The sequence below is a fragment of the Myxocyprinus asiaticus genome, chromosome 1, assembly GCF_019703515.2.
Source record: "Myxocyprinus asiaticus isolate MX2 ecotype Aquarium Trade chromosome 1, UBuf_Myxa_2, whole genome shotgun sequence".
NCBI lineage: Eukaryota > Metazoa > Chordata > Actinopteri > Cypriniformes > Catostomidae > Myxocyprinus > Myxocyprinus asiaticus.
Window position 1 is genome coordinate 61,556,050 of NC_059344.1, and position 20,277 is coordinate 61,576,326.

Sequence of the window (20,277 nt, forward strand, 5' to 3'; positions counted from 1 at the left end):
TCTTTTGCCTCTTAAGTTTGCAAGTGCAAAGCAGCTTTGCACATCTCACAAATGGTGCCTTATTTCAAACTCTCAGGTCCTGAAGTTTCATTTTGGCTTTTAAAAGAAAGAATTCAAGGTTAAGTGTTGTTGACATAATTTGTCAAAAGGGATAGTTCACCCAAAAATGAAAATTCTGTCATCACTCACCCTTATGATGTTCTAAACCAGCATTCATTTTTTCAGTGATACGTAAAAAGAGAATGTTATGCAGAATGTTAGCCTCAGTCACCATTCACTTTTTTAAAATGGAAAGATGCTATTAAAGTGAATGAGGCTAGCATTCTGCATAACATCTCGGTTTGTTTTTGGAACAAGATGAGGGCGAGAAAATAATGACAGAACTTTCATTCTTGGTTGAATTCCCTCTTTAAGAGACATTAAGTATTTCCAACGATGTGAACTCATAGTGTAGGTCTATATTCTTATGGGTTTTGTGAGGGAAGAAATGTGCAGATACATTTAGAACTCCTTGGCTGAAAGACTCAAGGGCCTCTTAAACCACATCATCATCAGTTTGGATGTAGTTTTAGTGTTTAGTGAATGTGTTTAGAGGGCAGAACAGCCCTAATTAATGCACATCTCTTTGGTCCTTCAAGGTCACCTGAGATGTAAAGATGCGTCATGCTGACTGTGAATTTTCTCCATGAAAAAGACTTAAAATGGAAATCATGCATTCCTACAGACCCAATTCACATTGGGAGCTAAATTTCACCTAGTGACATGGCTATTACAATAGCTAATAATCATGGAGTTTGCCAAGGCAAGCATTGCTTTTACTATCGGTCGTACACCCTGTCTACACTGGTGTAACGCATCATGTCAAATCGCTCCCATAATATTATGCTGTCTACACTAGATGTGACCATCACGCCACGTTGTGCTGACAGTTTATGGACACCCCAATTTATTTATGACACTTTGCACGTGCTTGACGCTACAGCTGATAGTCGTGCATGTCATCTTTTTAAAACAATCGCGTCCAGTGTCGACAGCCTCAAACCATTGCAACTCGACATCCGTCGCATTCGGCACTTTGGCACTTAAAGGCAAAATAAAGTGCGCGTAACACAAATTTGTCAACAGCATTACGCTTGGACTGTTCATATGCAGCCCAGTTTTTATTTATTTATTTTTTTACATGGACTGTCTGCGTCTGTGTGCATCATCTGCACATGAACCTTACATTAACTGTACTAAAAGAATATCACAGAGCAGTCGTAGTGAGCATGCGGCAACTGCGTCTGAGTGGGCTCGTGGTCAAGAGTATACGCTGACTACCACCCCTGGAGTTCGCGAGTTCGAATCCCAGGGCGTGCTGAGTGACTCCAGTCAGGTCTCCTAAGCAATCAAATTGGCCCGGTTGCTAGGGAGGGTAGAGTCTCATGGGGTAACCTCCTCGTGGTCGCTATAATGTGGTTCGCTCTCGGTGGGGCGTGTGGTGATTTGTGCGTGGATGCCGCGGTGGATGGCGTGAAGCCTCCGCACGCACTATGTTTCAACAAGCCACGTGATAAGATGCGTGGGTTGACGTTCTCAGACGCGGAGGCAACTGAGGTTCGTCCTCCACCACCCGGATTGAGGCGAGTCACTACGCCACCACGAGGACTTAGAGTGCATTGGGAATTGGGCATTCCAAATTGGGGAGAAAAAAAAAAAAAAAGAGTATACTTTTGAAAGGCTGAGCGCTCAACAGCATGTGCTGGGGGCTAAATTTGGAAAAACAAAGTATACCCTAGCCTTGACTTGTCCTGCACTGTTTGCACTACTGACATGAATGATACTGCAAATTTTTAGTAGATACTGACAGAAATTTGCGTTGTGCTCAGTTTAAATAAACGTTGGATGATGTTCTATTTCACTTTGTTGTTTCACTCTTGGTGTGAATAGGCCTTACTACCAAGATTTTTGGTAGAAAGAACATGCACATTTCCTCTATCACTCTACAGCACTACGGAGCCCTTTAAAAGACAGGAATGGAATTTTTTTTTTTCTTTTCAGATTTTTTTTTGCGTGCCCTCGCAATAAGATCTGCGTTCCGTTGCAATAGTTTGCATTCCCTTTGCAATAACTTTTGCGTTCCCTTGCGATACGTTTTGCGTCCCCTCGCAATAAATTTACCATAGTTTAACTATATACATTTTGTAGTTACCATGTAGTTGCCATGTTTTTTGGTGGAAACCACGGCTTTTCTATAGTAACCATGACAGTTCCATGTTTTTTGGCGGAAACATGGTTTTACTATAGATACTGAATATTGTAGGCTGTAGTAATCATTGTTTTTTGGTGGAAACCACGGTTTCACCATAGTAACACTGTAGTAACCATGTGTTTTTGGTGGAAACCATGGTTGTACAATAATAATATTGTAGACTGTAGCAACAGTAGTTTTTTATGGTTTTACCATAGTAATATTGAAGTAACCATGACTTTAGTAGGCCAACCATGTTTTTTGGCGGAAACCATTGTTTTACTATAGTAATATTGTAGAAACTATGAAAACTAGGCTAACCATGTTTTTTGTGGAGGAACTCATGGTTTTAAAACAGTATATTGTATCCATATAGTAACCGTGGTTTATTATAGATTAACCATGGTTAATCTTGTGGTTACTATGGTTTTACCACAAATGCCATGGTTAAACTATGGTTACTGTAGTAAAAACATGGTTTTACCACAGTAACCATAGGGTTTTTGTTGTAAAACCATGTGTACCACAAAATTATGATTTTTATTACCATCAACCATTGTTTTCCTGTATTATTACTATGGTTTCACTATGAATATCATGGTTAAAATACGGTTAGTGTTTTAAAACTGTGGCATATGTATTGGGAGGGAACGGAAACTATTGCGAGGGCACACACAACTATTTAAGAAAAAATAAAATTCTGCTCTGTCCTCTTAAATGGCTCCGTAACAGCACAGCACACTTACACAGGTGCTCTGATTTGTGTAGGCCCCATTCACACCTTCCTAATATTGTCATGTCACAAGGGACTTTTATTGAAACCATACCACAGCACAACACAATTTCAGATGTACATTTGGATTTTTATATTAGTTTGTCCTTGTCTTACATCTCAGAATGGGTTCCTCTTCATGTTAAGGTCTTCTTGTGTAGTTACATGACTTAATATGATGCCCTTCAGATTTTTATATACTTTAACATAACGGGTAGTTCAGTTTTAGTTTTTAATAACTGTCAGATATTACTGTCTAATTTCAATGTTGGATGCCTGATTTGCTACATATGGTGTTCACAGCTTGGAGAATGTTCTCGGTTTCTTTTCCTCTATTTAAAGGGAAAGTTTACCCCAAAATGACAATTTTGTTAGCATTTGCTCACCATCATGTCATTCCAAACCTGTATGACTATCTTTCTTAGGCAGAACACAAAAAGAAAATTGTAACTAATATCCTTGTCTGTCTTTTTAATACAACGGCAGTTGAAAGTGACTTATTTTAACCCTAAGCTTAAAAAAAGGACTCAAAAGTGTCATAAAAGTAGTCCATGAGACTCAAGCATAATATTCCAAGACTTCTTAAGCCTGCTAAGTACGTTTTTCAGTAAAGACCATGACATCCATTGCATTTTCATGAGTGCTATGGAAGAAGCTTGTTTACAGAGGAAAGCGTGTTTACACAAGAACTCGCGTTCACTGAAAAAAAATACTTATATTTTGAGTAAAAAGTTAGATTTGGATATTCATCAAAAATGGCTTAACAAAGAAAGTCATACGGGTTTGGAACAGCATGACAGAATGATCATTTTTGGGCAAACTTTTCCTTAAATGTGTTTTTGTTTATTTTGTGCTGCTTGTATTTGATTGGACAACTTGGTCCTCAGTCACTAATGCCGTTTCCTGGCTTTGACTGGCTCTTTGTTTCTCTTTGGTTTTCATTCCTGCATTGTGCTGCATGCCACCTGGCTTCACTCCACCCTCTTGCACTCACTCACCACACCTCCCCTCCCTCCCGCTCCGCCTCCTTCATCTGCCCAGACGGCTGTCTCCGACCGCAGAGGAGCTTGGGAGGTGCAACCCAACCGGCAGACAAACTCCTCGTATCTGACCTCCCACCTGGCGGCGGACAGGCACGGGGGCTCAGTTCAGGTACTGCTTCATCCCTCGCTCGACAACTCCTGTGTGTGCTCATTTCTTCAGTCATCTGCAGCTCCCCACACCTGTTCTCAGATCTTACAGTAGAGCTCCTCCTCTATGGGTTCCTCTCTCGTCTGTTCTCGTCCTAATTAAAAACCATAGTATGTAGTATGTATAATATAAAACGGGGCCACATGGCGAAAGGCGAAAGAGATGCACCTAAGTTTGCTGCCATTGAAAACTTAGCTAAACAATTGACTTATTTATTTATTTGTAGCAAGTTATTGCTCACGATGACCTCACAGTGACAGTTTTGTTATTTACAAAAAGTCGTAGAAGTATGCCAAAAATTGTGCAAATGCCTCTATGCATTTTCAAGATATGAGCAATCAAACATAGTGGCCCCGTTTTTTTTTTTTTGGGCCAACCTTGTAGATGCAAGTAGACTCAACTCAGATAGCCTGTTTAAATATTGTTGTTTCTACTTAATCATTTTAGTTATATTGACTCAAATTAGAATAGTACAATAACACAGCTCATAAAGAAGATAATAACCGATTCTAGGTCACTCATTAAAAAAACTTAGTTCTCCAGTGAAATGCATACATACCTGTACTTCAGTTACACATGCACAAGGAGAATTGAGATCGTGTTAACAGGGTCCAACTTGACCAAAGGGGACACAGATCACCCTAATGCTGTCATCACTCCAAACAACTATTTGCAACAAAACAACATAACATAAAAGTGTTATTTCCTAATTGCTTATGCCTCAAAAGTAAAGAAAATGGCTATTATTCCCCACAAACTTTGCTTTTGTGACCAGAACAGTGATATTTTGAAATGTACCTATTTCCAATGAGAAAACGGGCGAACTTGTGTCTTTTCGTTCACATAAAGTCAGAAAAAAACAACATATGAATCCAAATTAACATGTATTTATACTAAAGTAATATTCGAAGCCGTGCTGGTCCATAATGGTAACAAGTACCTGTCTCTTCCCCTGGCTCACTCGGTGCACCTCAAAGAAGATTACAACAGCAGCAAGACCTTGCTGGACGCCTTGAAGTATGATGAGTACGGCTTGGAGGTCATAGGAGACTTCAAAATGGTGGCATTCCTGATGGGTCTCCAAGGCGGTTTTACCAAGTTTCCCTGCTATCTTTGCCTTTGGGACAGCAGGTACACCAAGGTGCACTACCACAGGTGGGACTGGCCACACCTCTCTGTGGGGAGGAGCAACGTCAAGTGGGAGCCACTGGTGGACCCCCCGGAAGGTGCTGATGCCACCACTGCACAGCAAATTGGGCCTTATGAAACAATTTGTCAGAGCTCTAGATAAGGAGTTGGCAGCTTTTAATTACCTTCAAGAATTCTTCCCTAAGCTGTCTGAGATAAAGAAGGATTTTGGATTCATATGTTGTTTTTCTCTGACTTTATGTGAACGAAAAGACACAAATTCGCCCGTTTTCTCACTGGAAATAGGTACATTTAAAAATATCACAGTCCTGGTCACAAAAGCAAAGTTTGTGGGGAATAATAGCCATTTTATATACTTTTGAGGCATAAGCAATTAGGAAATAACACTTACTACCCAGGAGCAAAAATTGTGTTACATAGTGTAATACTACAAAAGATATAAAACCTCTATATTTCTGGAATTTATTTTAATTAACAACTATTTAAATGCCCCCATAAATTCCCTTTGACCAAGGAAACAGAGATAATTCAGGTACAAGAGATTATGGGTATTCCCCATAGCTTCTATTTTGTACTCGATCATTTTAGTTAGTAACTCTTAAAATCTATAGATTTGTAAGATAAATAAGTTCAAGGAACATAGATGTTTTGAGCCCAAAATGTAACATTTAAAGTAATTTTAAATTAAGACAACTTGATTTTTCCAGTAATGACAGCATTAGGGCTTACAGTGTATGAGTGCAACAGTGCCCGCCCACTTTTCCAGCTGTCTTGGTTCCGTAAGTATTTTTCCCATACATTTGTTCCAAGGGGATTTCATAGGAAGTTCTAAGCCATGAACAAAACCATCCGGGTGAATCACACCATTGCAGACATTGTTTTGAAGCAAAAAAGAATTTGAAAATCAGACAAAAAGACAAAAGTACAAGACTGTGTACTTACCGTCTTTAATGAGTGCATGACCTACAATACTCGAAGCATTGTGAATGGCGTAATCAAATAAAGAATTATGGAAAAATATAAAACTCTTAATTTAAAGTTGTTAAATAGAAGTATAGCAACAATATATTTTAAGTCTATTGGAAAATATTCATGTGCAAATATACAAGTAATTTGAGAGTGTAGGGAGACCGACTCGATTGTGTCATTCACAGTGCGTCATCAGAGTTGGTGGTCACTGCGCAGCTTGATTGATTCGGGAACCCGACTGTTGCGATCTATTGAATCAGTACTTTAGATCCATGTATCAAGATTTATTTTATGTGAACTTTTTTGATGTGTGCATTCATATAATTTCAGACTGTTCAATTAATGAAGAAGCAGGTTGTTGAAATAAGTGGAAACTTAAATTGGTTAGTCTTTTCTAATACGAGAGATTGAAACTGATTGCGGATGTTTCTCTTGCACATTTGACACCATTTTGGTCTCGCTTTCTTTATGGAGTACCATGTCATCATGTTTGTTTACAATGGTAAACCATTTCAGAATTTGTTTTAAGCAGTAACAATTGTGACATTGTGACGCATCGTAATGTGTATATATAATAATAATAGTGACGTGTATCACAGTGTGCATTTACCGGGAGGTAGTTGGTGATACAGTGACCTACTGTGAATGTTTAAAACTGTTTTTATTATTATGTAATGTGCAAACTTTGTCTCATTAATGCATTTTATTTGCTAGTTATTTATTCGCTTTACTCTCAAATGCAGGGTTGAAAAAGACTGAAATAGTCTTTAGTGACCTGGGGTATCATTCCACCTCCTTTACCTCATCCATTTTTTGGGGTTTGTTCTTTAGTATTCCTCAGCCTTTCTTATATGAATCATCTAACAATACAAATTAAAAAAAAATGCCAGAAGTTCGATATTTATTTTTTTCCTTCTAATTGTTTAAAATAAGAACGATACCAAAAGTGTATAGGGTATTTAGTAACCCAAGATTTTTTCTTTTTTTTTTCTTTTTCACCCAATTTGGAATGCCCAATTCCCAGTGCGCTTTTAAGTCCTCGTGTTCGCGTAGTGATTCGCCTCAATCCGGGTGGCGGAGGACGAATCCCAGTTGTCTCCGCATCTGAGACCGTCAACCCACGCATCTTATCACATGGCTTGTTGAGCACGTTGCCACGGAGACATAGCGCGTGTGGAGGCTTCACGCCATCCACCGCGGCATCCGCGCTCAACTCACCACGCACCTCACCGAGAACGAACCACATTATAGGGACCACGAGGAGGTTACCCCATGTGACTCTACCCTCCCTAGCAACCGGGCCAATTTGGTTGCTTAGGAGACCTGGCTGGAGTCACTCAGCACGCCCTGGGATTCGAACTAGCGAACTCCAGGGGTGGTAGCCAGCGTCTTTAACACTGAGCTACCCAGGCCCCCGTAACCCAAGATTAGTAATAGTTTCGCAATATATATTTCCACTTCTATAAACCATATTTCATATCTATTTAAGTTTACTATGACAGGATATCTGTTTCTTTGTTTATTACGAGACAAATGAGTGCAATATTCATACAAATTGCTACCATGTGTAGATTTTCTGCGCAGTGATGGTGAATTTCAGTGTCCCGTATGTGTGTACACACAAATTATAGATGCTATTTGTTACTCAAGGTGGCGCTGATGTTTCATTGATTGACTTGATTTACATTTGACATTGTTATTTAATGAAGAAACAACATGGAAATAAACTATTGCAAGTGTAACACAGGAGTAGCATAGGCTATTGATGTTTGGGTGAACAACTGAAATTATGTAAGTTTTGCGTCTATTTATACTCAAGAAGTGCCTTAGAAAATAAAGCCTATGTGTATCTTATGTGTAGCTCAATATGCTTTTGACAGCCAGCCAGAGAAGTTCGGAAGTAATGAATCCCGTTCTATCATCTGTTGCATCATCTCTTTGTTATATGAAAAATAAAGCACCAATATATAACAATGTATTCTATTTTTTCTGTGTTTTTTTTTTTTTTTTTTTTTTTTTTGGAGTTGTCTTGAAAATGCTTTTAAAATGTTTCACTATCTGAGCATTTTGTTGATCCATTTGTGATTGATATTTGTGCTGGGTCACTAAAGACTCGAGGTATATAATAATGTTTGTCAAATGTTAACGGTGGCTCTCGGTGCCGCTAACTCATCTCAGCAAAGTTGAGTAGTCGAGTTTTGCCGGAGTTGCAAAGTTGGAAGTCTAAAATCAAGTGGTGTTCTTTTGCACTTTTCCAAGTAGGAGGTTGGAAAATGGAAATTATGACTTTACAAGCTGAATGAAATGCAGCATAAGATAAAGGCTGAAACCATCAGGATAATTTATTGTGTCTTTTTTTGGTACTGCCAAAATAGTGCAATATTCAGCTTTGTTCTCATGTTGATCATCAAGACAGATTCCACATATCATGGAGCAAGTCAACTTTATTGATTTCTGATTTTATCAAATGATAACATGATTATCATATTGTGACCACATTCGATTGGGATCCAATTAAATGTATAACAGATGTAGTTTAATAATTCCTGAAATGGCAAAAACGTTTGATAGAATGATTTAACCAGCTTTTTCTATAGATAATTTTTATTTATTTGTTTTACATTTACAAAAGTACAGTGCTAATGACTTAATGGTAGCACTTTATTTTACAGCACTGTTCCACATTTACATACTATATAATTACAACAACTACAGTCATTACTAGATACTAAACCTAAACCCAACCCTGAACTTAACCCATATTAAGTACATGTAGTTACCTAATATTACTCAGTACTTTCTTGGTTAAGTACACTAAGTATGCTGAAAGTACACGTATTGTAAAACAAAAAGTGCAACTAATTTAACTCGCTTTGCAATAGTAAACATGCATAAATAAACTAATATGTTTAAGCTGTCATTACTTTGAGACGGGAGTGTGTGCATCTTGTCTCATTTGGCCAAATCAGATTAGCATCGTTACACTGATGCCACCTGATTTGACTTAGATATGTTTTCGTTCATGCTTTTCTGCCACAGGTGGTGAGTTCGACTAATGGTGAACTAAATGCAGACGACCCGCTGGCGGCCCACTCAAACGCACCAATCACAGCACAGGCAGAGGTGGAGGTGGTGGATGAGGCCAAGTATGTGCACACAGCTTCACACTCCTATCCGTTGTCTTTACCTTGTGTCTTATTGGCACAAGGTGTCCTGTAGCACTCAGGGTCTTGTACATGACTTCCCCTTTACCTTCACTGTTCCATTGCCATCTGTTCCTCTGTAGTGTTGTGTGTACTGCAGGTGTATGGAAGTGTAGCATTGCGTTTCCCAAGACAACTGTAGAGTAAATTATATTTCAGTGCATCAGCTGATCGGTAAACTCAACAGGTACAGTCAGCCAACAACAAATGTTTATCATGGCACATATGATGCCTTAAAAATGCTGTTTAGGTAGGCAGTTCACTAGGTTTTGCAACCGAGCTCATATTTACGTTGAAAGTGTATAAGGCACAATTCATAATGAGTGCAGCCAGTGAGTTCGCCTGTTATAAAAAGGCAATTAAACTCTTCTTTTAATGCACCTAATGTCCCTGTGCATTTGAGTTTCAGTTATATAAAACATCCTGTCTGATATAATTACAAACACTTATTCTTATAGTTCTTTGTTATCTTAAAAAGCTGTGTGTCTTTGATTTATTAATGAAAGTAGCGCTGCAAGTGCAGCAGGCTTTATCAGTTAACTCGACGGCACAAACACACAAGGTCGCCATGGTTATTACACAGTATTAATGCTCTGCAGACATCTTCTGATCTCTCTGATCCTCCACTCCTCTGTGTATTTCCTTTTTGCCTTGATGATATTAGGTATCATTATTTAAATATTCTGCCTATAATGCTGGAACATTGCCACTTGCAGCAAAGCAATGTAAAGTAGGCTTACATTAGTAAAAATTGTACTAGTCAGTTTTGGAATTGTGGATAAAAGTGGATGGGGACTGTGGCTGCTCCAAAAAAGACAAAAAGACCAGCAATTGATATGACTGAGAATTCTGAACTTTTCTGCGAAATACCTGAAGGGCTTTTGCACGCTTGCGACACAGGCATGAACCTTGAGTTTTTGTATTTAGAGAGAAGGAACGGTGTTCAAATTGAGTCAGAGCTCTTGGGGGGTGGGGGGGTCCCCCTTACATCAACCTCCCAAAAACACGGGTCTTTCCCGTTTGAACTGAATAACTAATTCTTACAGGGATCCCTACCAAAAATAAAGAAGCAAAAATCTGGGTAACAGTGAGGCAGTTATAATGGAAGTGAATGGGTGCCAACTTTTAAATGTTAAAATACTCACTGTTTCAAAAGTGTAGCCACAAGACATAAAGGATATGCGTGTAAACATGATTTTAGTTTGATAACATCACTTACTAATCTTTTCTGTGTAAAGTTATAGCCTGTTTTACAACTCCGTTACCATGACAATGTAATGTCAGCAAACATGACTGTAAAAATTATGAATTAAACAACTTTACCTCACAAGTAATATATGAGGTTTAACAGAAGAATTAATGCAAGTGTTTTTATACAATTATAAGCTTCAAATTTCTGCCTTTAAACTCTCCAAAAATTGGCCCCATTGACATTGACTCACTGTAACTTCGATTTTTGCCTTTTTTAATCAACATTATGCCACAAATGCTGTCGATTGAGCTTAACTTGTATTGAACCCGGAATATTCCTTTAATAACTTCACAATAGTTTGATTGTGAGCTAACATATAAAATTTGATTAATACCTGCAAAAATATTTGCATGTTAACTGCATGCATACTAATTAGCCTCTAGCAACAGTTTAGTCTTAAGATAAAAGATGATTAGGTGTACCAACAATCATAAATCAAAGAAGAATTATATCTTACCATTATTGTGAGGTGTAAATGAGGATCCACTCAGTCACCGTCTGTACGTTCCTTCAGAAAACAATGTGTGGCACACTCGGGTTTCTAGTATTATGGGGGGTCCGGGACCCCCGGCCCCCCTCAGTTTGAATACTGGGAAGGGACATTCTCATTGCATAGCGTTTTATTGGACAAATATTTGTATACGCCCCAATGAACAAGATATTTTTGGTCTGTTTTTCCAGAGGAGAGAGAGACTATATATTTTAATAGTGTGTATACTGTACATTTATGCATATATGTGTGTTTCTTCAACTTCGGGCACTTTTAGCACTGTGGATTTCTAAAATGTCCCAATAATTATTTTTTTTTCTTCAATATTTATTTTTCGATTGGTCTACGAACAATGTCTAACAGTGTATGTACATGCATCACATGATTTTCTGAAAGTCATGAAAATTCCTACCACAGTGTCATTTCCACCACATCCCAAATTCTGTATTGTGTCTAACAGAATTCTGTGGTGGGAATGACAGTGATGTAAATTACAAAAAGTTAAAAAATGTAATCAAATTGTCGCCTCCTTTGTCTTGCAGATGTGTATGACTTTCTTTCTTCTGCAGAACAGAAATGAAGATTTTTAGAAGAATAGTTCAGCTCTGTAGGTTCATACAATGCAAGTGAATTGAGGTCAAAACTTTGAAGCTCCAAAAAGCATATAAAGGCAGCATAAAAGTAATCCACACGACTCCAGTGGATAAATGAATGTCTTCAGAAGCAATATGATAGGTGTGGGTGAAAATAGATCAATATTTAAGTCCTTTTTTTACTAGCAATTCTCCTTCCTACCCAGTACGTGGCAATATATGCGAAGAAAGTGAATCGCCAAAAACAAAAGAAGAATGTGGAAGTGGGCATTTGTAGTATAATACACATAAATATTGATCTGGTTCTCACCCACACCTATCATAATGGATTTTCATATTTTAATATTGAAAGTTTGGGTCTCATACAAGGCTAAAACAGTCAAATTTGTATATAAAAAGCATTTAAAAAAAAAAGGAGCAAAAATGAATGAAGGCCTGGTCAAAAGTTTCCAACTCTTATTTTAATGAGACATATATATATATATATATAAAATATGAAATCTGTTTGTTTTGGTGAAAATCAACCCCTGGGGCATGAAAGTGTCGAAGTTGAGAAACACCCATATATTAAATAGTTGGATCACCCACAATGTAGAAAGTACAAAACTTATCAATCCAATTTCTACATATCATTGTACATTTAAACTGGCTCAAGACCAATTGACCAATCAGCAGGATACATTCTGGCCTGTAATTACTGAAGTGTGTGCATCTTGTACCATATTCACTAGAGCAGTGGGCTGGTGAGCTGAGGACAACACTACTTTAATACAAATTCCTTATATTTATTCTCTTTCAACACTTTCCACTTATAAAGGGATAGTTCTTCCAAATCTCTCTCTCTCTCTCTCTCTCTCTCTCTCTCTCTCTCTCTCTCTCTCGTGTCTTTCTGTTGGTCTCATGTTGCCATCATTAAGTTTGTCTCACCTCTGTGTAATAATCTCTGTCTTTTCTCTTTTCACACTCTTCTGTAGCTGCGTGAAAATGCTCAACCTGTGGTGAGTCCCTCTCTCCAGTCCACATCAAACCTAAAGCGGAGTGGACCAGCCTAGACTGTGGCCATAGAGATCTAGCTTGCATTAAGACTCAGATCTGCTAATGCAGTTAAATGCAGATGTAGTTATTCATGCTCTGAGTTTGAAACAGGAAGAGAGAGGCCTGATAAAGTCTGATTTCAGAGACTGTGAAATTTTTGAATGTTGATTGGAAGTATGCTGAGAAGTCTCTAATATCTCTACTTATTTACATACTGCAAGCCCAAAGATTACATGAGAATGTAGAAGTCTGTACCATCTAAAATTGCACTCGTACAATGCAATGTGCAGCCCTTAATCAAATCTCATCTTACTGAATTACCAATTCTACAACAGCTTGCTTAATTTTTGAAAGAATAATTTATAATGTAAAACTATTCACATTTTGTACCACATCATTGTTGAATTTTAGATTCTGTTGGGTTGGCACATTCCAAAGGTGTTAAATGTTGTTGTTTTTTTGTTTGTTTTTTTTTTTATGTCTGTGAAGTAATTGCTGGTTTGTTGACCGCATTACAGTTGTGCATCAATTAGCCACTTTTTAAAATGGTCACATTTTCAAATGAACAATTATTAGGGGCCAAACACTGAAAGTGCGTAGGCACCTATTGTAATCGTTAGTGTTCTTTTTATTCCTCTTCTTCTTCCGGATTGAGTCTATGGAAGCCCATAGAACCGTAAGTGGGAAAGTTATGGAATTTGGCACACAGATAGAGGACAGTCTGAACATTAACTGGAGCACATTTGGAGTCTCTACCTCAAACCCTCTAGCGCCACCAACTGCCCAAAGTTTCACACTAGAATCAAAATGATTTTTCCTCTGATTCCTTTGCTCAAGACAAATCGATTGCACCTTATGTCATCGTTTTCCGTCTTGAAAATGTTTCTGCCATTTTGAATTTTTCAAAAAACCTACTTTTTCTAACTCCTCCTAGACCGTTTGCCCGATTTGCACAAAAATGTAAAGATCATCTTCAGACCAGGCTGACAAAAAGCTATGGAATTCAAGTTGATTAGTCAAACAGTTCTCGTATAACGCGCAAACAAATTTGACGTAGAGCACACCAAATTGGACATGAGGATATATCTCTGCAACGTTTTAGCTTATTCACACCAAACTTGGTGTGTGTTATGACAACCATGAGCTGAGGGCACCTGCACAGTTTCGGTACAGTGCCACCTAGTGGTCACGAGATATGAAAAATGCATATTTTTGCTTATAAACTTCTGAACGGTTTCACATAAAATCACAAATCTGGTCTTGTTAGATTCTGTGCGGTATGCCGAGTGGAATGATACCAAATTTTGGGCGTCTCCATTTTGAATTTAGTTATAAAACGCTTTATTTTTCAAACTCATTGACATATCGTTACAAAACTCGTCATGTGTCATTGGCATAATGCCCTGAAGGTACTCAAAGTTTTGGGACAGCGCCACCCTCTGGTGTAAAGTTAAACCAAATTTTCATAAAATGCGAATAACTTTTGATTACTTTGTGCTATTGTCATGAGATCAGTCTTGGTAGATTCCATGAGTCATGCTGAGAACGTGGATACCAATTATGCCATGTTCGATCGAACTTCCTGTCCGTCATTTTGAAATCCTTTAAAAACCTACTTTTTCTAACTCCTCCTCAAGCATTTGTCAGATTTTAACCAAAATCGAATCAGATCACCTTCAGACCATGCCGAAAAAAAGTTATGGATTTCGTGGTGATAGATCCAAACCGTTTTCGTTTAATTCAACAATGAATTTGATGGCACAGTGCTAGAATGGTTTTCAGGCTCTTATCTCGGCAACGCTTTGCCGTATTGACACGAAACTTTGTGTCATCATGACCGCACCTTAACCACGCTATATCAATTTGGTGACAGCACCACCTGTTGATCAAAATTAATAAGCTTTTATGTCCCATTGCAATTGATAATATTCATGGTTTTTCAACCATTTTGCTTAAAATCATGACCAGACTGCTTTAATTACTTCTTTTTTTGCCATTGTTGTGCCTAATAATGGTTGATGTGCTTGGCCCCTTAATTGCTGCTTGCAGCTATATTTATTATTATTATTATTATTATTATTATTATTATTATTCATCCTAAAATTATCTGAAAAAAATGTCTTGAGATTGCCAAGATTAATTTGTACCTCTCACAAAGTGGTAACTGTGTCAGAATCAGAATAATTGACTTTTTAATTGAATTTATTTTTTAAAAATTCTTTCTTTTTTATTAGAATGTAATCTCTAGGGAGAGTGAGAAATTTGAAACTGCAAGCACCACTTTATTTTTTATAAATTTTTTTCCAGAAATGTGAAAATCAAAACTACCTGTTTTCAGTTATTCTGTACATAATTTTTTTTTTTTTTTTTTTTTTTTTTTTTACAACAATTAAAAATATTAAAGGGAATATACTGTAATTCAGTAAAATAAGGGACTTGGTTAAGGATCTAAATATTTGTGGGACACTATTCAGTACAAATTGTTTTATTTCTTGTTAGTAACCAGAAACGATACAGCCAGCGACTGATGCGCAGATATACTGGCTGTTTTGCAGCATCCATTAGGAACATGTTTAGTGAAGTCTTTCACTTTTCAGTGTGTCAGTCTGGAGCTGTTCTCTTCCTTTGCATGCGCCTTGTTTCCTCCCAACCCATTCTGTTTTGTTTTAGCTATTCAACACTCTGTCGCCAATGCTTTTATCCAAACGCAAATGTGTTTAAGTTCCCCTTCTGTTAACTTCTACTTGTTGTCATTCATAGGCAGCAAGCATTTAGGTCAATAAGGATATACTATTGCATTCAAATGGCTGTTTTTGACAATGCTGACAATATGTAGCATGGCCTACATACCTGCTACATACTGATAGCGCATGTGTGTAGGGCTGGGCAATTATATGGAATAGTCACGAATATTTTGCAGGCAATTATGGAATTAGGAAACATTGTGAAATGCAGTGTTAGGCGTAATGCAACTTTTATAGTTGTGTAACACATTACATTTTAAATTCTTGTAATCAGATTAGTTACTGACTTTCAATTAATTGTTTTGAAGTACATTACTTGGGTTACACATTTTTCAAAAATACGATTTATGTAGAATTCATTTATAACTTGAATTATTAATATGTACATCTGTTCGCGTTTCTGTGACAGCTGAAGGGAGTGCACCCCCGTAACGAGTCATTGTAAGGGGAAAAACGAGAGTATGAATTGCATGCAACAGTGAACAAGTAAGAAGTATACATTATTTTGAATTCGTCGAGCAGAAAGAAACTTTCCTGTGAAAGTTTCAGAAATTAACTTAAAAGTAAAGAAGTTAGTAATGTGATTACGGTATCGCTAAAGTATTAATCTGCAAAGAAACATCATTACCATTTTATTGAAGTACTTTTTAGTGGATTACTTGAGTAACTTGTTCAACAATGATGAAATTAATATTTCAATTTTTTTAAAGCATTTTTTTTAATTTGTTCATTTAAGTTTCTTAGAAAAACGTCATTAGACAAATTTGCGCACCTGCCTTGTTTTGTGGCCTGCGAGTTCGTGAGCCTTAAGACGTGCTTTTATAACATTAAACCCCAGTGTTAAAAATGGCGATAGAATTGGGAAGTTCGATTCATTTCCGTGAATCAGTGCAAACTGTCGCGATGGGAGAAAGTTGCCATACGTTGTTCCTGGCAGGCTCCTCAGCCTTGCTGGCTCCATATGGTTAGGATTAGGGTGGGGGTGGGGATAGGGCATCTGCTGCCTGCCAGGAACAAACTGAGGCCCCTTTGTACAATGGGTGCAAACTGTCTATTTCAATGAAGCGATCCAAAACTGATTCAACGATTCGTTTGTGTCATCGATCAAAAATGTTACTATGGAAAATAGTTATTTTCTGAAATAGTTTTGTGTTTCCTAGCAGTACTTATTGTGTTCACTCACAATTATTTTGGGTTCCCTCACAAAACCTTCATTCATCCCTTCTGGAAATTAACCATGGTGTTACTACAATAACTAGAGTTCAACAATGCTATTTGTAGTATATCCATAACCATAAAATGTACTATGGTTTTACTACAGAAACCGTATTTTAACCATGACATTCATAGTAAAACCATAGTAAAAAGGAAAACCGAAACTATTGTAATAAAAGTCCTAATCATTCAGCCAAATAAACATGGTTACTACGTTTTTCTATAGTAACACACCACGGTTAATTTGTAGTACAAGTAGGCTATGGTTTTTAAAACCATGGATTCCACCATAAAAACTTTTAAAAATTAAGCATGGCTTTACTAGTAATTCTGCAGGAACCATGTAACCTCTTTTTGTAGTAAAAACTAGGCATGTGCACGGTTTCATGAACGGTTAATCATTTTTTGTTTTTTTTTGTCGGGACGCAGGAATAAAGAATGTTTATTGCAATGAAATTTCCTCAAACACTACTCAAAATAGCAACAAATAAAGTGCACCGTGAGCAATAAGCCATCAGTCAAATCTGTCCATCCAGCACGTGTTAACAGTGCATAGCAAAACAGCACAGATGCACAGAAAAGCATGTTTGAACAGCCCCTAACTCGCCCTATACTTGGAAAAACTGACCCAAAACCAGACGGTTTGTCAGAACTCATCGAGTTCGGGTCAGCTTGAAGACCTCTATTGCATGTGTAGAATAACCGTATAGTGATTTTGGTATTCGAATAGTGACATATCAAGCAGTTAACTGAATGTCGGCTATCTAGTAAAATCCGTGGTACTTGTATCACAAATTAACCCTGGTTTTACTGTAATAAACCATTTTTTTGTTGTTGTCAGAATTAATGATGTATTACCATAGTTGTGGTTTTCCTGTATTATTGCTACAGTTTTACAACAAATATCATAAATATAATATGGTTACTAAATACCGTAGTTCAACTACGGTTACTAGAGTTACACCATGGTTAATTTTCGTAAAACGTATTGCGAGGTAATGCAAAGCTATTTCAGAACAGAAATCGCTCCCTGCCCTCTGAGGTGCTCTGTATTTTTCATTTAAGTGAAATATATTAAAGTAAAGATTGCTGTTTATTACTGTGCATTGTTATATTGGTGCATATAAATGAAAATAATTAAATATCCTTGTAATATTTACTGAAAAAGAGTATGGAAATTACCTTATTTTTTTACAGACTTTATACTGTTTTCATAGTTCTTACATTAAACATTTTGAATCTTCTTGGCAGCAATTGCTATTTGGTTGAAATGATGGTTCCTTTAATTTTAGAGCACAACACACAGATATTGCAGTGTTCATCAAACATGGTCATAAGTGTAAATAATGTTGGCTATATCGCCCAGCCCTACATGTGTAGTAATATGGCAGAAGCTATGTTATCTCTTGCTGTGAGGCTTGTCATTTTTGAATCAGCCAATCAGCTTCCTGCACTGACGTTAACCTGTGTGTCCTTCCCCAGGTGCTGCTGTTTCTTCAAGAGGAAGAGGAAGAAGAACACACCACGGCACAAATGAACCTCTGGCCTCTCCACACGAACCCGTTCCTTTGCTTGTTTTTAGAGCGTTCAAATAAAGAAATTTTACAAGCCGACTACAGCGAGCCCTCAAAACGGTTCAAGGGGACCTACGTTAGAAAACGAAGAGGCATGCACATGTTGCCTCTACGGGGATTGTCTTTTATTTTTGTTTGTGATTTTTTTTATTTTTTTTATTTTTCACGTTCATTTAGGCAGCGACAGTCCTCCAGATCAGCTTCCTCGGACTTTCTCTTGGATATTCACACACAAGCACTGGAAAAGCACCGCACTTCATTTGCTGTCTCGCTTAGTTTACGTTCTCTTTGTCCCTGGTGGTGGACGTTAAGGCGAGGGAGTCTCTGAATGTGCCCTCTCGTACTCTTCCTGCATGACGGACGCAATTCTAACCCATTGTGTGATATAGACGGCGAGAGGGAGAGAGAGAAAGTCGCCTACGCTGAAGCTCAAATCACCACCGCGGCCCACTCCAACTCTCAACTCAACGCGAGATGGAGATGCGGCTAGCGCATGATCTTGCTCTGTCCGCTTAACCTTTATTTTTTATTTTTTTTTATGTTTGTTTGTATATTTGTTGGCTGATTGTTGGTTCTCACGCTGCAGGAAATGGTCCAAGCCTTAGAATATGACTAGCATTTGAACGTCTGTCGGAGTGATTAATGTACACAGGCGAGTAATAAACGAGTAACTGTCTTAACGATGCTAACTGGCCTTTACACGTGAACTTTGTGAAAGTGTGACGTAAACAGCTCTGATGGTGTGATGGGACGACGGCGATTTCGAGTTAATGTGATGTTCCACTGACTAGTATTTAAGCTGCTTGTTCTAAAGCACTCCTCCCACTACAAACCCACCAGCCAGTCATGCTGCTTTCTCCTCTTACGATATCGTACCGCTTTGACGTAAATCTGGATGCTTTTCTATTAGCTGAGGTGGCCAGTGAGACTTTCCTTCTCTCGCTTTTGTGGTTCTCTTTTGTATCGGAAAACAAACTCTTTCTATTCATATAGTCATTTTATTATTTCTAGAAACAGTCCCTGATAGATGTTGTTTTTTTAATGCTAGAAAACTGCTTATAATTCAGGATGAGTTTTTGTGCCAGGGTGGCCATGGGTCTTATGCCTAAACGTGTTCATATAAAGCTGGTTTGCCACCGTTAGTAGTTGTGTAAGACTCAAGAGGTGAAATGAGATCAAATCTGGGAGGATGCAGACTGACTATAGTGACTGCCACTGCAAAGCATCTCAATTCAATGCCTTAACACTACAACTCGGGCAGAGTCTCTCTGCAATATGATGTTAAAAAACTCCTCCCATGCCTTCATACCAATGCAATATGCATCTCAGTTCTTTTAGGAGGTTTTAGTCACTGAATCTAATGAATAAGAATCAGAGTATGTGGCAGAAAGTGATAAAACAAAAAAAAAAACAAGCCCATCTTTGTAAATGCTCGTTTGTTAAAGGGATAGTTCACCCAAAAATAATTCATTTAATCTCATCATTTACTCACCCTCATGCCGTCCCAGATGTGTATGACTTTCTTTTTCTGCAGAACACAAACAAAGATTTTTAGAGGAATATCTCAGCTCTGTAGGTTCGTACAATGCAAGTGAATGGTGACTAAAACTTTGGAGCTCCAAAAAGCACATAAAGGCAGCATAAAATTAATCCGGTGGTTTAATCAGTGTCTTCTAAAGCGATCCGATCGGTTTTGGGTGAGAACAGACCAAAATGAATTCCTTTTTCACTATACATCTTGCCATTTGCAGTCTCTTGGCTCAATCATGATTTCAAGCCCGATTATACTTCATAGTGCTTGACGCATGTGGAGCGCTAAATGACGCTAAAATGTGAAATCGAGCTGGAAGTCATGATCGC

The 20,277-nt window shown here is 37.8% G+C and overlaps 1 protein-coding gene across 4 annotated transcripts in view; it reads left to right on the forward strand.

Moving 5' to 3' along the window:
• Window positions 1-19,946, forward strand: part of csnk1g1 (casein kinase 1, gamma 1) — a 57,950-nt gene extending 38,004 nt beyond the window's left edge. The window contains exons 11-14 of one of the 4 annotated variants that reach the window (XM_051700872.1): window positions 4,044-4,154; window positions 9,351-9,457; window positions 12,824-12,847; window positions 18,326-19,946. In XM_051700872.1, the coding sequence (XP_051556832.1) occupies window positions 4,044-4,154; window positions 9,351-9,457; window positions 12,824-12,847; window positions 18,326-18,380 (297 nt within the window). In that variant the 3' untranslated portion in view covers window positions 18,381-19,946. The remainder of the gene's footprint in view (window positions 1-4,043; window positions 4,155-9,350; window positions 9,458-12,823; window positions 12,848-18,325) is intronic. The other 3 variants (XM_051700915.1, XM_051700980.1, XM_051701064.1) reach the window with 3 other exon arrangements.
• Window positions 19,947-20,277: the final 331 nt, after the last annotated feature.